Genomic DNA, 21,074 nt, shown 5'->3' on the forward strand with positions numbered 1-21,074 from the left:
GGGATGGGAGGTTCAAAGACACTTCACGGATGTGGTGGTGTCTGCCTAACATCCCATTTCTTTCTTCCATTCTCAGTGAAGCTCCCTGGGAGGAGCCTATATACTTGGCCTTCCTTTGCCCACTTCCCATTCACTCCTCGAGCCTCTGCATACAGTCCCATCACTTCAATGACACCAACTTCAGTGTGGCCGCCAGTGGCCTACATGTTGCCAAATTCAATGGATCATATTAAATTCTCCTCCCACTTACTTCCTTACCTGGGATCAACACTGTTGATACAAACTCCTTCTGGAAACTCCCTCCTCTCCTGGCTACCACAACACTGCTCTCTTCTCTGATCATTTCTTACTCCTTATCTCTCTGACCATGTCTCCTTAATCTTCCTAAGTTCCCATTTTTTTATGTTCACCTCCCCTTAAATGACGGTGCTCCCCAAATTCCACCCTTGGTCTTGTGTTCTTTTCTCACACAATCTCTTTGGATGAGCTCATTAATTCAAAAGGTTTACACTACTGTCTCCCTGCTAATGATACCCACATTATATCTCCAACTCTGTCTTCTCCAGCTGCCTTTTGGACATATCCACCTGGCTCTTCCACAAACACTTCAAACTCAATGTGCCCCAAACTGAAATCATTGTTCTCCTCCCAGATAAGATGCTCTTCCTCATTCTCATATATTCTCAATATCAGTTCGTGGCTCAGCTAGCCAATGAGTCATCAAGCCATAAATATGTGAGTCACCCTTTCTTTTCCTTTCTCTCACCCTCGTACCTTCATTCAGTTCTGCTGATTTATCCCCTAAGTACTTACTGAGGCTGCCCTTCCTCTTGATCCCTACATGACCAGTGACCCGATTCAGGTACTCATCCTCTCATCTGGACTATTCCTACAGCCTCTGAACTGATCTCCTCATCTCCAATATTATGCATTACCTTTGAAAAACCAGAAAGATCTTTCAAAAAGAAAAGCTGGCCATTCTACCCACATGCCTTCATTAGTATTCTATCACCTTAAAAATAAAATTCCAAGCTCCACAGTACAGCATACAAGGCTCTCCATAACCTTGAACTTACCAATTCTCTAGCTTCATCTCTCATGTATTCATTCATTCAGTCACAAGATAATTATTGAGTGCCTACCATGTATCAGGTGCAATTGTAGGTGCTGAGGATACACGGTGAATAAAAGAGATAGTAAACAAGAACTATCAGTAAAATATAGAGTATGTCAGACAGTAGTTAGTGCCAAGAAGAAAAATAAAGCATGGAAAATGAGTAGGAAATGTGTGGTAAGGGGTGGAGAATTGCAATTTCAAAAGAATGGCATTCGAGAAAGACTTAAAGGAAGTAAAGGGTCAAAATAGATAGACTAGATAGATAGATAATAGATAGATAGATAGACAGATAATTTCAATGGGAACAGCAGGGTGCAAAGGCCCTAATGGCAGAAGTATGCCTGGCACAAATCCAGGGAATAGCAAGCAGGCTTGGTGTCTGAAGCAGAGGGAGCGGGGAGACTAGTCAATTAATCAGAGGGTACAGCAGTACTTTGGAGTTACTCAAAGTGAGAAGAGAAGCCATCAAGAGCTATTGGGGGGGTTTAAGGAGAGAAGCAACATGATGACTTAAATTTTAATAGGATCACCCTGGCTGCTATATCAAGATTACAGTGAAAAAGGCAAGGACAGAAAGAGTGAAACAAGTTAAGAGGCTACAGGGAGAATGCAGGCAAAAATAAATAAATAAATAAAAGATAACCGGGCTTCCCTGGTGGCGCAGTGGTTGAGAGTCCGCCTGCCGATGCAGGGGACACGGGTTCGTGCCCCGGTCCGGGAAGATCCCACATGCCGCGGAGCGGCTGGGCCTGTGAGCCATGGCCGCTGACCCTGCGCGTCCAGAGCCTGTGCTCTGCAATGGGAGAGGCCACAACAGTGAGAGGCCCGCATACCGCAAAAAAAAAAAAAAAAAAAGATAATAGGCTGAACCAGAGTAAAAGCAGAGAAGTTGCATCTGCAGTGTATTGTTTCATGAAGGAAAAGCTGGAGGATTTGCTAATGTACTGGATGTGGGATGTGGGAGAAAGTGGGGAGGATGATACTAAGTTTACTGGCCTGAGCGACTGGGAGAAGGGAGTTTTCATTTACTGAGAAAAATCAGAAGAACAAATTAGGAATGTACAAAATCACACTTGGTATAGAACAAGGGTCAGAAACTTTCTATAAAGGGCCAGATGGTAAATATTTTAGCCTTTGGGGGCCACATATGGTCTACATCACAACTACACAACTCTGTCATTGTACCACAAAAGCAGCTGTAGACAATAAATAAATGAGTGTGCCTGTGTTTCAATAAAACTTTATTTATGGATACTGAAACTTGATTTCATACAATTTTCACATCATAAAATACTGTTCTCTGCTGTTTTTTTCCAACTACTGAAAAATGTAAAAACCATTCTTTGTTCACAAGTCATGCAAAAACAGGTAGAGGCCACATTTAGTCTGCTGACCCCTGGTATAGAACACAGTTAGCTTTCAGCAATACCGCCTATGTCTTCTAACATTTAATTCAGTGCTTCTTCCATGATGCCATAATTATTCACGTGGAGTGGAGGAGGGCATGTCTTCATGGTCCTTACAAAACCAGCCCAGATTTACTCAGCAAGCAAAACAGAGATCTTTTAGGAGTGGTTACTCCAGAAATAGCCTGACGACGTACAGCGAAATATTATCAAATTTACCAACATTTGACGTACATGCAGCTTCTCAGAAATATACCCATGCAGAAATTGAGAAATACCCTTAAAGGTATACAGAACCTTCACTCCCATGTTAGAAACAAACAGAAACTTCTTAGCATTAGACGGCATAAAGACTCAAGATTATTTATTATGGGGTGGGGAGAGATAAAACTAGAAAAATAAACTGTGCTTGTGAAATTGACAGAAAGCTTTTTAAAGAAAATAATTGGTCTTCTCCAGGGGGTTTCAAATGTTCAAATTTGAAGCTTAAGCCTTTTTTTGTAAGTAGATTCACTTTAAAAAGAAAAGAGTCAGCACGTGGAAAAACAAAATTCTAACAGAATAGATGTGTAGTCAAAAAAATGAAAAAGTTTAACAAAGGAAAAGGAAGAACTATCCCTCACACGTTTGGTTAAATACCAGGAGATTTCTTGAGTCAAACCCTATCCTATGATCCTAGGTAGCCCAACAACAGCATGATGATACAATCAGTTGCACAACAAATAATGTCTTTAGAAAATCATCTTTGAGAAGTCAATTCTGACTTTCAGTGAGTTCAATGGCTTGTAAAATGTTGTGGTTAGTATCAGTAGCTGTGGCATCTGTCAGACCCAGGGAAGATCTCTGGGCAACAGTTTATTAACTGCATAATCCTATTAGGTTGCCTAAAATCCCCAGGCTTCACTTTCCTCATCTGTAAAGTGGGGATAAAGATACCTACCCCACATAATATTAAATGGGATAACACTATAAAACCTTTAAGTTTTGGGCTTCCCTGGTGGCACAGTGGTTGAGAATCTGCCTGCTAATGCAGGGGACACAGGTTCGAGCCCTGGTCTGGGAGGATCCCACATGCCACGGAGCAACTAGGCCTGTGAGCCACAACTACCAAGCCTGCGCGTCTGGAACTCGTGCTCCGCAGCAAGAGAGGCCGCGATAGTGAGAGGCCCGCGCACCGCGATGAAGAGTGGTCCCCGCTTGCCACAACTAGAGAAAGCCCTCGCACAGAAACGAAGACCCAACACAGCAAAAATAAGTCAATTAATTAATAAACTCCTATCCCCAACATCTTCTTTAAAAAAAATTAAAAAAAAAAAACCTTTAACTTTTAACCTTGAGTGCCCCTGGTCCAGAGTAAATGCCCAATAATCAGGAATTAAGATATTCTTAGATACAATATGTTAAAATTCCCTCCCATATTTCCTAAACCTTGCAATTAGAGATTGGGATAAATGTCAAAACCAGATGACCGAAAAAATGCAAACACCCTACCATTCCCTGACTTTACATTTAGAAAACAGTTAGGATACCATACCTTCTCAAAGGCACACTGAGGGTTTCTGCAAACAGCAGGTTTGCAGATAATGATATCACCATGGCAACGGCAGTTCTGGCATGAATCAGGCTTCCAAACGGTGGCATCCTGCAAAGAAGCATAAGCTCTGAGTTAAAAACTGATCAGTCAAGGTACGAGCACAAAAACTTGGTACCATCAACAGCGCTACACCCTGAACAATTAAAAGGCAAAGGAAAGTCACGGATACACACGGTGCTTGCTGGGCATTGATTAAACCCGGAGAGGCAATACAGTCTAATCCATTTCACCACAGTCAAACCACGTAGCCAAAGACAAGGGCATGCAGCAGGGAGCTGTCAATACCCAGAGAAAAACAATCGATTGGACTGAAACCTCAGGAGGACAAGCTGCTCTCAGACTTGAGGTTTCTCTTTGCTGTTAACTAGCAGACACCATTGGAGCATGTTCACAGGAAAATGACACTTAGACTAGCACTAACCAGCATCCTAAGAGCAGCTTGTGCCACTAGATACTATCAGCACCTCACACTTCACTTCCCAGTTCTTTGCTACTACATCCACCAATGCTCATCTATTCCATGGCTCACCTTTACCTCTGATGGGATAAAGTACAGACCCCATCGTCTGGCGCTCGCCTCTCTCCCTGGCCTCGGGAAATCTCACAGTTCTGAGACTTTCATCCACTCTAGTTGGTCAAGCCATTGGACAGCCCCAGCCTCCCTTATCTGACCTCACAGCTTACCCTCTACCTGGATCCCTGCTTCTCCGTGACTCCCCCAAAGAGAGCTTACAAAGCAATACACTTCTTTCAAGCCTCAACCTCAAGAACAAATCACTTCCTAACCCTTAATCCTGCACACTGAACCCTCCACTCAGGTGCGGCTCCTCATGGCTTCTCAGTGACCCCACTGTGTCCTGCATACACTGCCATGCTTCACTGCACTCATCTATATTCCTGTTATCCTGGCTGGACCAGACTGTGAGCGCCCAAAGCAGGCACTGTCCTGGGCCCAGCACACTGTAGGTCCTCTAAACCAAGAGCTCACAGTTCACAAGTCGCTTAGTGAAGGCTTTGTCCTCCTTTCTATACTTCCTCATCCTCTGGTCCTCAAACAATTGAAGTGCTAATCAAATACTTTGGGGAGGAGTAAGGGAAGTTTCTAAACCCTTGATAGAGTCATCACAATATTAGCACTCAACCTGAACTGGGATGAGCTAGGAAAACGATGGATGCTAGCAACGGATGCTTTCACACAAAGGCAGACAACAAATGTGACGGTTAATTTCAAGGGTCAACTTGGCTAGGCTATGGTACCCAGCTGTTTGGTCCAGATTTACATGGATTGTGAACAACATTCTCAAGGAAAAATTAAGTCATCCTTTTGTGCTGAGAAATGGTAAATGTATAAGCTTTTAGAGAATGTGCTTAAAACCCAAAGTCATTTAAGAAATATAGGGGACAAGGGGAAGATGGCGGAAGGGGAAGATGGTGGAAGAGTAAGACGCGGAGATCCCCTTCCTCCCCACAGATACACCAGAAATGCATCTACACGTGGAACAACTCCTACAGAACACCTACTGAAGGCTGGCAGAAGACCTCAGACCCCCCAAAAGGCAAGAAAGTCCCCATGTACCTGGGTAGGGCAAAAGAAAAAAGAATAAAGAGACAAAAGGATAGGGACAGGACCTGCACCAGTGGGAGGGAGCTGTGAAGGAGGAAAGGTTTCCACACACTAGAAGCCCCTTCCAAGGCGGAGACTGCGGGTAGTGGAGGGCGGGAGCATCAGAGACACGGAGGAGAGCGCAGCAACAGGGGTGCGGAGGGCAAAGTGGGGAGATACCCGCACAGAGGATCAGTGCCGACCGGCACTCACCAGCCCGAGAGGCTTGTCCGCTCACCCGCCGGGGCGGGTGGGGCTGCGAGCTGAGGCTCGGGCTTCAGTTGGAGAGCAAGGAGAGGACTGGGGTTGGCGGCGTGAACACAGCCTGCAGAGAGTTAGTGCACCACGGCTAGCCGGGAGGGAGTCCTGGAAAAGGTCTATAGCAGCCGAAGAGGCAAGAGACTTTTTCTTCCCTCTTTGTTCCCTGGTGCGGGAGGAGAGGGGATTAAGAGCGCTGCTTAACGGAGCTCCAGAGACAGGCGCGAGCCGCGGCTATAAGCACGGACCCCACAGACGGGCATGAGACGCTAAAGCTGCTGCTGCCGCCACCAAGAAGCCTGTGTGCAAGCACAGGTCACTGTCCACACCCCCCTTCCGGGGAGCCTGTGCAGCCCGCCACTGCCAGGGTCCCGGGATCCAGGGACAACTTCCCCGGGAGAACGCATGGCGTGCCTCAGGCTGCTGCAACGTCACGCTGGCCTCTGCCGCCGCAGGTGCGCCCTGCACTCTGTACCCCTCCCTCCACCCGGCTTGAGTGAGCCACAGCCCCCGAATCAGCTGCTCCTTTAACCCCAACCTGTCTGAGCGAAGAACAGACGCCCTCCGGTGACCTACACGCATAGGCGGGGCCAAATCCAAAGCTGAACCCCGGGAGCTGTGTGAACAAAGAAGAGAAAGGGAAATCTCTCCCAGCAGCCTCAGGAGCAGTGGATTAAAGCTCCACAATCAACTTGATATGCCCTGCATCTGTGGAATACCTCAATAGACAACGAATCATCCCAAATCGAGGAGGTGGACTTTGAGAGCAAGATTTATGATTTTTTCCCCTTTTCCTCTTTTTGTGAGTGTGTATGTGTATGCTTCTCTGTGAGACTTTGTCTGTACAGCTTTGCTTCCACCATTTGTCCTAGGGTTCTATCTGTCCGTTTTTCTTTAAAAAATTTTCTTTCTTAATAATTATTTTTTATTTTAATAACTTTATTTTATTTTATCTTACTTTATTTAATCTTTTTTCTTTCCTTCCTCCCTCCCCCCCTCCTTTCTTCCTTTCCTTCTTTTCTTTCTTTCTCTCTCTCTCTCTCTCTCTTTCTCTCTTTCTCTCTTTCTTTCTACTTTTTCTCCCTTTTATTCTGAGCCGTGTGGATGAAAGGCTCTTGGTGCTACAGCCAGGAGTCAGGGCTCTGCCTCTGAGGTGGGAGAGCCAACTTCAGGACACTGGTCCACAAGAGAACTCCCAGCTCCACATAATATCAAATGGTGAAAATCTCCCAGAGATCTCCATCTCAACACAGGAACCGAGCTTCACTCAATGACCAGCAAGCTACAGTGCTGGACATCCTATGTCAAATAACTAGCAAGACACGAACACAACCCCATCCATTAGCAGAGAGGCTGCCTAAAATCATAATAAGTCCACAGACACCCCAAAACACACCACCAGACGTGAACATGCCCACCAGAAAGACAAGATCCAGCCTCATCCACCAGAACACAGGCACTAGTCCCCTCCACCAGGAAGCCTACACAACCCACTGAACCAACTATAGCAACTGGGGACAGACACCAAAAACAACAGGAATTACAAACCTGAAGCCTGCAAACAGGAGACCCCAAACACAGTAAGATAAGCAAAATGAGAAGACAGAAAAACACACAGCAGATGAAGGAGCAAGATAAAAATGCACCAGCCCTAACAAATGAAGAGGAAATAGGCAGTCTACCTGAAAAAGAATTCAGAATAATGATACTAAAGATGATCCAAAATCGTGAAAATAGAATAGACAAAATGCAAGAAACATTTAACAAGGACCTAGAAGAATTAAAGATGAAACAAGCAACAATGAACAACACAATAAATGAAATTAAAAATATGCTAGATGGGATCAATAGCAGAAAAACTGAGGCAGAAGAATGGATAAGTGACCTGGAAGATAAAATAGTGGGAATAACTATTGCAGAGCAGAATAAAGAAAAACGAATGAAAAGAACTGAGGACAGTCTCAGAGACCTCTGGGACAACATTAAACGCATCAACATTCGAATTATAGGGGTTCCAGAAGAAGAAGAGAAAAAGAAAGGGACTGAGAAAATATTTGAAGAGATTATAGTTGAAAACTTCCCTAATATGGGAAAGGAAATAGTTAATCAAGTCCAGGAAGCACAGAGAGTCCCATACAGGATAAATCCAAGGAGAAATATGCCAAGACACATATTAATCAAACTGTCAAAAATTAAATACAAAGAAAACATATCAAAAGCAGCAAGGGAAAAACAACAAATAACACACAAGGGAATCCCCATAAGGTTAACAGCTGATCTTTCAGCAGAAACTTTGCAAGCCAATAGGGACTGGCAGGACATAATTAAAGTGATGAAGGAGAAAAACCTGCAACCAAGATTACTCTACCCAGCAAGATTCTCATTCAGATTTCATGGAGAAACTGAAACCTTAACAGACAAGCAAAAGCTGAGAGAGTTCAGCACCACCAAACCAGCTTTACAACAACTGCTAAAGGAACTTCTCTGGGCAAGAAACACAAGAGAAGGAAAAGACCTACAATAATGAACCCAAAACAATTTAGAAAATGGGAATAGGAACATACATATCGATAATTACCTTAAATGTAAATGGACTAAATGCTCCCACCAAAAGACACAGATTGGCTGAATGGATACAAAAACAACACCCATATATATGCTGTCTACAAGAGACCCACTTCAGACCTAGAGACACATACAGACTGAAAGTAAGGGGATGGAAAAAGATATTCCATGCAAATGGAAACCAAAAGAAAGCTGGAGTAACAATTCTCATATCAGACAAAATAGACTTTAAAATAAAGACAATTAGAAGAGACAAAGAAGGACACTACATAATGATCAAGGGATCGATCCAAGAAGAAGATACAACAATTGTAAATATTTAGGCACCCAACATAGGAGCACCTCAATACATAAGGCAAATACTAACAGCCATAAAGGGGGAAATCGACAGTAACACATTCATAGTAGGGGACTTTAACACCCCACTTCCACCAATGGACAGACCATCTAAAATGAAAATAAATAAGGAAACACAAGCTTTAAATGATACATTAAACAAGATGGACTTAATTGATATTTATAGGACATTCCATCCAAAAACAACAGAATACACATTTCTCTCAAGTGCTCATGGAACATTCTCCAGGATAGATCATATCTTGGGTCACAAATCAAGCCTCAGTAAATTTAAGAAAATTGAAATTGTATCAAGTATCTTTTCCGACCACAATGCTATAAGACTAGATATCAATTACAGGAAAAGATCTCTAAAAAATACAAACACATGGAGGCTAAACAATACACTACTTAATAATGAAGTGATCACTGAAGAAATCAAAGAGGAAATCAAAAAATACCTAGAAACAAATGACAATGGAGACACGACGACCCAAAACCTATGGGATGCAGCAAAAGCAGTTGTAAGAGGGAAGTTTATAGCAATACAATCCTACCTTAAGAAACAAGAAATATCTTGAATAAAAAAATCTAACATTGCACCTAAAGCAATTAGAGAAAGAAGAACAAAAAAACCCCAAAGTTAGCAGAAGGAAAGAAATCATAAAAATCAGATCAGAAATAAATGAAAAAGAAATGAAGAAAATGATAGCAAAGATCAATAAAATGAAAAGCTGGTTCTTTGAGAAGATAAACAAAATTGATAAACCATTAGCCAGACTCATCAAGAGAAAAAGGGAGAAGACTCAAATCAATAGAATTAGAAATGAAAAAGGAGACGTAACAACTGACACTGCAGAAATACAAAAGATCATGACAGATTACTAGAAGCAACCGTATGCCAATAAAATGGACAACCTGGAAGAAATGGACAAATGCTTAGAAATGCACAACCTGCCAAGACTGAATCAGGAAGATATAAAAATATGAACAGACAATCACAAGCACTGAAATTGAAACGGTGATTAAAAATCTTCCAACAGAGCGGTGGGATAGGGAGGGTGGGAGACACAAGAGGGAAGAGATATGGGAACATATGTATATATATGTATAACTGATTCACTTTGTTATAAAGCAGAAACTAACACACATTGTTAAGCAATTATACCCCAATAAAGATGTTAAAAAAAAAAAAAAAGAATCTTCCAACAAACAAAAGCCCAGGACCAGATGGCTTCACAGGCGAATTCTATCAAACATTTAGAGAAAAGCTAACACCTATCCTTCTCAAACTCTTCCAAAATATAGCAGAGGGAGGAACACTCCCAAAATCTTTCTACGAGGCCACCATCACCCTGATACCAAAACCAGACAAGGATGTCACAAAGAAAGAAAACTACAGGCCAATATTACTGATGAACATAGATGCAAACATCCTCAACAAAATACTAGCAAACATAATCCAACAGCACATTAAAAGAATCACACACCATTATCAAGTGGGATTTATCCCACGGATGCAAAGATTCTTCAATATACACAAATCAATCAATGTGATACACCATATTAACAAATTGAAGGAGAAAAACCATATGATCATCTCAACAGATGCAGAGAAAGCTTTTGACAAAATTCAACACCCATTTATGATAAAAACCCTGCAGAAAGTAGGCATAGAGGGAACTTTCCTCAACATAATAAAGGCCATATATAACAAACACACAGCCAACATCATCCTCAATGGTGAAAAACGGAAAGCATTTTCACTAAGATCAGGAACAAGATAAGGTTGCCCACTCTCACCACTCTTATTCAACATAGTTTTGGAAGTTTTAGCCACAGCAATCAGAGAAGAAAAGGAAATAAAAGGAATCCAAATCGGAAAAGAAGAAGTAAAGCTGTCATTGTTTGCAGATGACATGATAGTACACATAGAGAATCCTAAAGATGCTACCAGAAAACTACTAGAGCTAATCAATGAATTTGGTAAAGTAGCAGGATACAAAATTAATGCTCAGAAATCTCTGGCATTCCTATATACTAATGATGAAAAATCTGAAAGTGAAATCAAGAAAACACTCCCATTTACCACTGCAACAAAAAGAATAAAATATCTAGGAATAAACCTACCTAAGGAGACAAAAGACCTGTATGTAGAAAACTATAGGACACTGATGAAAGAAATTAAAGATGATACAAATAGATGGAGAGATATACCATGTTCTTGGATTGGAAGAATCAACATTGTGAAAATGACTCTACTACCCAAAGCAATCTACAGATTCAATGGAATCCCTATCAAACTACCACTGGCATTTTTCACAGAACGAGAACAAAAAATTTCGCAATTTGTATGGAAACACAAAAGACCCCGAATAGCCAAAGCAATCTTGAGAACGAAAAAAGGAGCTGGAGGAATCAGGCTCCCTAACTTCAGACTATACTACAAAGCTACAGTAATCAAGACAGTATGGTACTGGCACAAAAACAGAAAGATAGATCAATGGAACAGGATAGAAAGCCCAGAGGTAAACCCAAGCACATATGGACATCTTATCTTTGATAAAGCAGGCAGGAATGTACAGTGTAAAAAGGACAGCCTGTTCAATAAGTGGTGCTGGGAAAACTGGACAGGTACATGTAAATGTATGAGATTAGATCACTTCCTAACACCATACACAAAAATAAGCTCAAAATGGATTAAAGCCCTAAATGTAAGGCCAGAAACTATCAAACTCTTAGAGGAAAACATAGGCAGAACACTCTATGACATCAATCACAGCAAGATCCTTTTTGACCCACCTCCTAGAGAAATGGAAATAAAAACAAAAATAAACAAATGGGACCTAATGAAACTTCAAAGCTTTTGCACAGCAAAGGAAACCATAAACAAGACTGAAAGACAACCCTCAGAATGGGAGAAAATATTTGCAGATGAAGCAACTGACTAAGGATTAATCTCCAAAATTTATAAGCAGCTCATGCAGCTCAATAACAAGAAAACAAACAACCCAATCCAAAAATGGGCAGAAGACCTAAATAGACATTTCTCCAAAGAAGATATACAGACTGCCAACAAACACATGAAAGAATGCTCAACATCACTAATCATTAGAGAAATGTAAATCAAAACTACAATGAGACATCTCACACCAGTCAGAATGGCCATCATCAAAAAATCTAGAATCAATAAATGCTGGAGAGGGTGTGGAGAAAAGGGAACACTCTTGCACTGCTGGTGGGAATGTGAAGTGGTACAGCCACTATGGAGAACAGTATGGAGGTTCCTTAAAAAACTACAAATAGAACTACCGTATGACCCAGCAATCCCACTACTGGACATATACCCTGAGAAAACCGTAATTCAAAAAGAGTCATGTACCAAAATGTTCATTGCAGCTCTATTTACAATAGCCAGGAGATGGAAACAACCGAAGTGTCCATCATCGGATGAATGGATAGAGAAGATGTGGCACATATATACAATGGAATATTACTCAGCCATAAAAAGAAACGAAATTGAGCTATTTGTAATGAGGTGGATGGACCTGGCGTCTGTCATACAGAGTGAAGTAAGTCAGAAAGAGAAAGACGAATACCGTATGCTCGCCCATATATATGGAATGTAAGAAAAAAAAAATGTCATGAAGAACCTAGGGGTAAGACAGGAATAAAGACACAGACCTACTAGAGAATGGGCTTGAGGATACGGGGAAGGGGAAGGGGAAGGGTAAACTGTGACAAAGCGAGAGAGTGGCATGGACATATATACACTACCAAACGTAAGGTAGATAGCTAGTGGGAAGCAGCCGCATAGCACAGGGAGATCAGCTCGGTGCTTTGTGACCGCCTAGAGGGGTGGGATAGGGAGGGTGGGAGGGAGGGAGACACCAAGAAGGAAGAGATATGGGAACATATATATATGTATAACTGATTCACTTTTTTATAAAGCAGAAACTAACACACAATTGTAAAGCAATTATACTCCAATAAAGATATTAAAAAAATAAAAAAAAATAAAATCTGACTTGGAATACCTCTGAATTTCTTTCTCTTTATTGTTACAGCACATTCGTCTGAAATTGGCAATAGTGTGCCAACTACAGTCTACTCTTAACCCAGAAAGCAATGACAAATAGTTGAGGGGAAAAAAATAGAGTTTCAATCTCAAGCACGATGTAATATATGTTCCCTGCTGATTTAAGAAAACGATATCAGCTTCAGGATACAGAGTAAATGAAAATGACAACTTCACAAAGTCGGCGACTACTGTTTATTGATCCCTTATGCTGACAGGAAGTGCCGGTAGGAGAAGGCTCTTGTGGTGCTGGAGGAGGGTGGCCTCGTTTGCTTTCCTGACCTCTGCCATCACCCTAGAGAGTGGGCCCAGCGGAGAGGTAGGCAACTGCTCATCAACGCTATGCAAAGCTCTTACAGGAATGGCAACGCTATGAACCTGGCACTGTTATTATCATGACTATTCCCACTGAACACATGAGGAAACAAGACGTGAGAGACTGAGCAATTTGCTCGAGTTCACGAAGCTGTAGGAGACCTAAGAACTCAGGCTCTGGAGCCAGGCTTCTGGACTTGACTCCTGGTGTCACCATTCATTAATGGTGACACCAGTGAGTCCATTATCAAGGTGTCTGTGTCCCAGGTTCCTCATCTGTAAAGTAGGGATGATAAAGTACTAAACTCAGAGGGTTATTGAAAGGATCAAATGAGATGATTTGCTGAAAGAGATGTGAACAGTGCTTGGAACTTACTAAAGGCCCATTAAGTTATTTTTAATGTTATTTATTTTTAATCCAAATGCTTCCTACGGTGTCACAGGCATTTAGAAAATATCTTCTAAACATTTCCTTTTCTCGGAATGAAAACATTCCCCTAAGTACCTTGACTTTCCCATCTTCCCACTCCAGCCTACAAAGGCACAATGGAGTGAAATTATTACTTAATTAGGACCCCCTAGCACTGTAAAGACCCAGGATGTTGCATTAGAAGAAAGGAATGAATCCACAGGTTGCATTTTCAAGACTACTTAGATAATTGGAAAAGCCTCTGTAACCATGAACCCATCTTCCTTTTCACTCAGACCTCAGATGACCATGCGAGCTCCATGAACTAGCTTCAGCTCAATGTGGCTCTAAGATGCCTCTCATCGCTACTCTCTCCAGATGTGGCATTCTTCCACCAGGCATCAAGTTCTTCCCTATACCTCAACTATTTCCTCAGTGACTCTAGCCTCCAGAACAGTCCATTATACCTTTTTCCCAGCTCTCAATCACTGGACTCAGCTTACTGAACTCTAAACAGGATGTTCTAGAAACATGAAATAATTTTTCACTTTCATTCATAACATTCATTATGTTAATTCAAAGTTAAACTTATCTGGGCCCAGGAAGCATTTAATTTGTTCACACTAGTCTATGACTCTCCAAGGAAAGAGAGCTCGCTTTATTCCTTTCTGTACAGCCCCTTCACCTGGCACGATTCCTGAGTGTTGGCTGAATTCATTAGTGAACAACCCTGAGTACTTGCTTATCCTCAGGAAAATATCTATCCCCATGACTTGAGATACCCCAGTTAGGACAAGAGGTCTTGAGAAAACAATGTTCAAGTGACATCACTACAAAATCCCCATAATGTGGAAGGCTCTTAGGTCACTGGCATCAAACTACAAAGAAAAATTTTCTTCATCTAGGCATTGTCAGAAAAACTTCCTTATATTAATGTCCTCATAGAGTCAATAATTTATGGCTAACTTTAAATAAAATGAGCCCCTTACCAAGGCCTAGATAGATGGCCATATATTTAACGAGTCAATTTCTATGGTGCCATAAAATTGTTTTATGAAGGTAGGGATGCTAGAGTGCCTCAATCGCTAAAACTCAAAAAACTAACACTGTGAAGTAAATGTTATAGAGTGCCCATGTTACCGTTGCAATTCCGTCACTTTATAATCCTCTCTTCCAATCTAACACACTCTGCAAAAGAAAGGGTCTTATAATAGTTTTTCACTAAAATATAGATTAAAGGATTAAATTATGACAAACCTAAAAAGCAATCTAAACGGCTTTTAATATTTTTAATAATAAGTGAATAAAGTGTTGTTGTAGATAATATAGTGCCTTCGTCCCTAAATACCTTACAGTCATAGCAAGGTGCTTCATAAAACACAACAAAAACTATTTCACTTGGTTAAATATTTATTAAACATTTGTTTAATGCTAAAAATAAACAGTGACTATATCCCTCATGAGTATTCAAATTTCTGGGGGGATATCATTTATGGTATTCTACAATAGCAGTATATCAACTATCGACATAAATTTTCTTTCACCTGAATGTTATAATAACCCTATTTTAGGTATTGATGAATTCATCTCATTTTAAATCCCCTTAGCTTCTTAGGCCAAAAATGAGAAAGGAGGAATAAAGCAACCCCAAAGTTGTGCTTTTAAATTACAAAATAGTATATAATGCCTTTTTATAATTAAAATATATTTTTGTGCATGGAAACAAAGTATGGAATAATACAAACAGTAAGCGAAGGGTGGTCGTTCCTGGGTGAGGATTCTTGATTTTTTGGTTTTTTCCTTTTTCCTTATCCATATTTTCTATTTTTTCAATAACAAAATAGTAACTTATGTGATCTTGTAAAGTTACTTTCAAAATGTAAGATAGAAAAACCAAAAGTGTGGTGCCCTTTTTCCTGCCAACCATAGGTACATAGCATCTGGGCCTTGGAGTTGAACTGGCATGAGGGGAGGGGAGTTAAATAAAACCACCCACCAAACACCTAACAGTGAGCCATTCAGCTAAACTTCCTGCGTTATCCCCAAACCTCCTTGCAGTCAGTGAGATTTTACAAAATTAACGGTGTTCTCTACTTGTCCTTCAAAGCAATGAAAGGACCACAATATTCCACTGGGCCTTGTGTCTTTACTTCTGGAGGTTCATTTTCCTGACAAGTCTGGTTTTCAGGAAAGATAATCTATATAAAAGCTCCAGCTCGGACACAGAAATAATTGTTCTCGTTCGTCAAGGAACCATAAAGGAACGAATCAATAACTTTCATAAGGTTATTTCAGAGTTCAATTCTTCACCCAAGTGCCCTTTCTCAGACAGCTTAGATAAATAATACCTTTTTCATTTGGTCTCATTTTAAAGTTCATGGGAAGCTCCTCCTCCAGCCCCAAATAAAAAGGAGCAGACGACACACTGTTAAGAAAAGATGAGTCCTTGGATTTACATCAAATTCTCCCCTTTCAGGAGGGAGCATACAAGTCAATGCCAAATAAAAGAGAAAATGGTGATCCACTTCCTGTTTGAGACCTATTTCAAAGGCTTGCTCCATACAATACCCCCTCATGGAGTTTGTTTTGCACATCAAGGGCCTAAGTAGTTTCGCATTTTGGCCTCCTGGAGTGATTAGCTTGTACCTGATCTCCTCCTGCTGTTGTCTTAAAATGATAAACCTGAAGGCATCAGCCATAAGAAGATCAACTTAGATACAGAAGCAACAGCATGAATCCCAGATGAAAAGATAGCTGCTATACATAACTGAAAATGTCTTTGTTCAGTTGTCTGACAAGAGAGCCTGAACAGCGTGGCAAGTTAACATCATGTTCTGGTACATGTCTTCTTATAATAGTGCACTAACATAGATGGAGGCAGGGCAAAGAAAGGAGAGGGAACAAGCTACCGCCAAGGGCCAATACTTCTCCGGATCTGCCACACATTCAGTGTCTCACGGCCCCTCCCAGCACCCTGCGGACAAGGCATCACTACCCTATCTTATCAATGAGGGAATAGGGTGCGAAAAGGCTGAGTGAATTGTCCAGAGCACATCCACTAACGGGTGGATCCGGGATTCAAAACCATCCTTTTTCTTCTTTGCTACACTGTTATATAGCATCAGTAAGAATGAATGCTTTAGTGTATACATGTCAATCCCAATCTCCCAATTCATCACACCACCCCTACCCCCCGCCACTTTCCCCCCTTGGTGTCCATACGTTTGTTCTCTACCCACTAATATGTATAAAATGGATAATTAGTAAGAACCTTCTGTATAAACAAAATAAATTTTAAAAAGAATGAATACTTTATTATATATATGTGCCTTATTTTATATATGTAGTGTGTGTATAGAGAGATAGATAGATAGACAGATAGATACTGTAGAGCAGTCTTACCATTTCAAGTCACTCTTACTTCCACTTTCTCACTTTAAGAGGCCAACAAGGTGCGGCACCCTAGGGAAGTGCTGCTAAATTTACAGAGGAAAGGACTGTGAGGTTAAGTGACTTACCTGCCTAACAGCCTCCCCAAGCCTTCAACAGCCCACTTCCACCCCTCTTAATCTAACTTCCACACATCCTCCAAGTCTCACTTGAAATATCACTTCCTCCGGGAGGCCTTCTCTGCCTCCGTGACTAAGTCAATATTTCCCTGCTCGTGTTCCCAAAGCTCCCCCTACTTCCAAAAACCCAGTCTATTCCTCCAAGTTCTATTTGGTACAGAAAAGACAAAGGAGAAAGAGAGCACCTTCTGGGTTCCAGATACTTTGGCACATTCACATCTTTCATATTTCTTCCTAAAATATTTTGAGATACATATTATCATATCCCCATTTTACAGATAAGGAAACCAAGGTTCTGACAGGTTAGGTGATATTCCCAAAGCTTGTAAGTGAGTGTACCTATATTGGAACCTATGGCCATTTGATTTTGAAACTTACATTTTCCCCACCACACCACCTCTGTACCCACAGCATTGGTCTATGGACACAAAGTTATACAGCACACTAGCTCAAGTAGCAATGCCAAATGCCAATATGGTAGAGTGTATAAACTTGGGTTCAAATACCGATTCAATTACTTCCTAGCTTTGGGAACTTAGACAAATCTTAGCTTTTCTGAGTCTCTATTTCCTAATATATAAACTAAGGGTAAGATAGGACCCAATGGGGTGACAGTGAAGGTGAAATAAACTAATGTACTTACTTAGCACAGTGACTGGTGCATAGAAAGCACTAAATAAATGTTAGCTATGACTTTGGTCACTTGCCACAATCGTAACCAGTTGACCACGGTATTTTCAGTGACAGAGGGAACAGTTGTAGCATTTAGAGCTTTAGAAAATCCCTCCAGCTTCCAAGATAAGGGGAAGTTAACTTTCCCACTGCTTAAATGTTTACAAAATATTCCACTATAGAGTGCTGTGGAAACTATACTCCTGGAGTAGTACACACACACACACACACACACACACAAAAGGAACACTGCAAAATATAGAATAAGATTAAATACCCAGTGAATGTGCTCACATTCCAAATTCTGAAGCAATGGAAACACAGGCTTAGCTCTTCTATTTTTACACCCAGCTTTGCATTTGTTCTAACACAATCCTGTTACAGTGAAAGCCCAAACTAAGAGGACTCCAATGACAAAATAACCCTCATAAATGCCGGGAGATGTTAACCACAGAAAAAGTTCTAAAATGAATAAAAAGTCTTCCTCATATTTCCACTTTAAGTAGTCCAGATACTAGGGAGACTCTAGTACAGCTTAAGCTTGAAATTGCTTTTTTTTTTCCTCTAACAATTCAGCTCTCAAAGACTTCATTTCCTATTCCTAAGGCAAATGAAGAAAAAAAAATTAAACATTCAAAATGTTTGGACATGAAATTAAATTATAGCTATACCACTATCTCTCATATTAAAATTATTTATTTTCTTGTCTTCCTCTCCCAATAGATCATTATCATTTGTTCTATAATTAGTTGTTTACATCTATCTACCTCCCCAAGAGTAAGGACAATTTCTTTACATAGAGGTAGCTTTGTATTCCCATAGTAATGGAAACATGGCAGGCACTTATAATGATTTTGACTGACTTAATGAATGGATGGATGGGTGGATGGACAGATATTCCCAAATTTAAATAACTGCTGGCAATTTTGTGATGTAACTGCTGAAAGTCAAACACACAGACAACAACACTTCACTCTCCATGCTGCTCTTGCAGCTGCGGTAGCCATTTTCAATACGCGCTGTTTGAGATCCAGCCTTCTAGACCTATGTCTCAGTCAAGACCTTTGCTCTAAAAAGGTCCGTCTATTTCTGCCTGAATGCGAGCCTTGTCTGCCTGATGCTCTTGTGTTCCAGCACGTCAAAGCTGTGTCATAGCATTGGAAGCTATGCAGCAAAACTTTCATCCCTAACTTTTTCCTCTAGCCAGCCTCTTGGCAGCTGACCTAGTTCAACTGACCACCCAGTAAATGGCTGGGAGTTGTACTGATGCTCACATTCAACTATATAAAGCCACATCCTACTATGTCTGTTGTCAGGCCCAGCAGAGGCCCTGAGTCAAAGGCAGCATCACTGGTGACCAGTCCTCACTATTTAATGTAAAGCAGACTCCTAAACAGGGACGATGCCACTCCAAGAGGCATTTAAAAATTTGCTCTGAAGAATGAAGGTTAGGATGCTACTGGCATTTAATAGACAAGGATCATAAATTCCAGATGTCATGTAATGAGCAAGACAATCCTGCACTAAGAAAAACTGTCCCACTTCCACATGACTTTCAAATGTCCCACAAAACATTCATGTCAATGAAAAATCTGTTTATAGTTATCTGATTATATATCTTAACTGTTCCTATCTGTTTTACACATAAACATAAAGAATTTATTGAGTGGTAATAACATACACTGAATTGTCCAGGAACTTAACTACCATGTAACTCAAAGAAAGATGGTACTTTATTTTGTGTAGAACTTTATGAAGATAACAGAAGACAATAAAAACATGTATTGCAGATTTTTTAAAAACTATGAATATTTCATCAGATACAATATCTACAAACATAATTAATTTGAAATTTAATTATGGACAGCTAACTTCTCCACAAAAAAAAAATGGTGAAAGTTAGAAGACAAATATTTAAAGTGAGAAACAAAAACAACCATCAACTTAGAATTCTATACCTAGCAAACATATCCTTCAACAATGAAAGTAAAATAAAGATGTTTTAAATTAATAAAACCTGTGAGAATTTGTCACCTACAAATTCAAACTAAAAATATATATATATACTAAGGGAAGTTCTTTAGGCAAAGAAAAAATGATTCTAGATGGAAACACAGTAATGTAGGAAGGAATTTTGAGTAATCAAAAGGTCAAATATGTGAGTAATCTAAATAAATAACTGTACAAAACAAAAACGCTAACATCTTGTGGGATTTAAAATATATGCAAGTTTAAAATGCCTAATAACAAAAATACATAAGATAGTAGAGGGATAGAGACTTTCATACAGAGTGAAGTAAGTCAGAAAGAGAAAAACAAATACCGTATGCTAACACATATATATGGAATCTAAAAAATAAAAAAGAAAAAAAGAAAACGGTCAGAAGAACCTAGGGGCAACACGTGAATAAAGATGCAGACCTACTAGAGAATGGACTTGAGGATATGGGGAGGGGGAAGGGTAAGCTGGGACAAAGTGAGAGAGTGGCATGGACATATATACACTACCAAATGTAAAACAGAGAGCTAGTGGGAAGCAACCGCATAGCATAGGGAGATAAGCGGGGTGCTTTGTGACCACCTAGAGGGGTGGGACGGGGAGGGTGGGATGGAGGGAGATGCAAGAGGGAAGAGATATGGGACATATGTATATGTATAACTGATTCACTTTGTTATAAAGCAGAAACTGACACACCATTGTAAAGCAATTATACTCTAATAAAGATGTTAAAAAAAAAGATAGTAGAGGGATAAATAAAACTGAAGTGTTTCAAGGTTCTAGTATTAGTTGGGAAGAGATAACTAAAAGGATTACTACATATTGTAATCTCTAGGATAACCATTAAAGGATTAGTAAAAGCATGTATAACTAACAAGCTAATGGGAAATTAAGTACAAAAATGATTAGATTGATACAAAAGACAAAAAGAAAAAACATAGAAAAATAGAACAGAAGTGACAAATAGAAAACAAATAGTAAGATGATACATATAAACCTTAAAATATCAGTGATTACACTGAACAAAAATGTTAAAAGATAAAGATGGTCAGACTGTTTAAAAACAGAGCAGTGGATACAATAGCACTGAGAGCCTTTATCATAAAATATCGACTGAATTTCTCAAAGTAAAACCCCAATATGTATATATGTA

The 21,074-nt window shown here is 40.3% G+C and overlaps 1 protein-coding gene across 1 annotated transcript in view; it reads right to left on the reverse strand.

Moving 5' to 3' along the window:
- FRAS1 (Fraser extracellular matrix complex subunit 1) overlaps positions 1-21,074 on the reverse strand; it is a 459,773-nt gene that overhangs the window by 279,333 nt on the left and 159,366 nt on the right. The window contains exon 3 of the mRNA XM_082652906.1: positions 4,058-4,165. Within this exon, the coding sequence (XP_082509032.1) occupies positions 4,058-4,165 (108 nt within the window). The remainder of the gene's footprint in view (positions 1-4,057; positions 4,166-21,074) is intronic.

The sequence above is a fragment of the Grampus griseus genome (assembly GCF_964374135.1).
Source record: "Grampus griseus genome assembly, chromosome: 4".
Classification (NCBI taxonomy): Eukaryota; Metazoa; Chordata; class Mammalia; order Artiodactyla; family Delphinidae; genus Grampus; species Grampus griseus.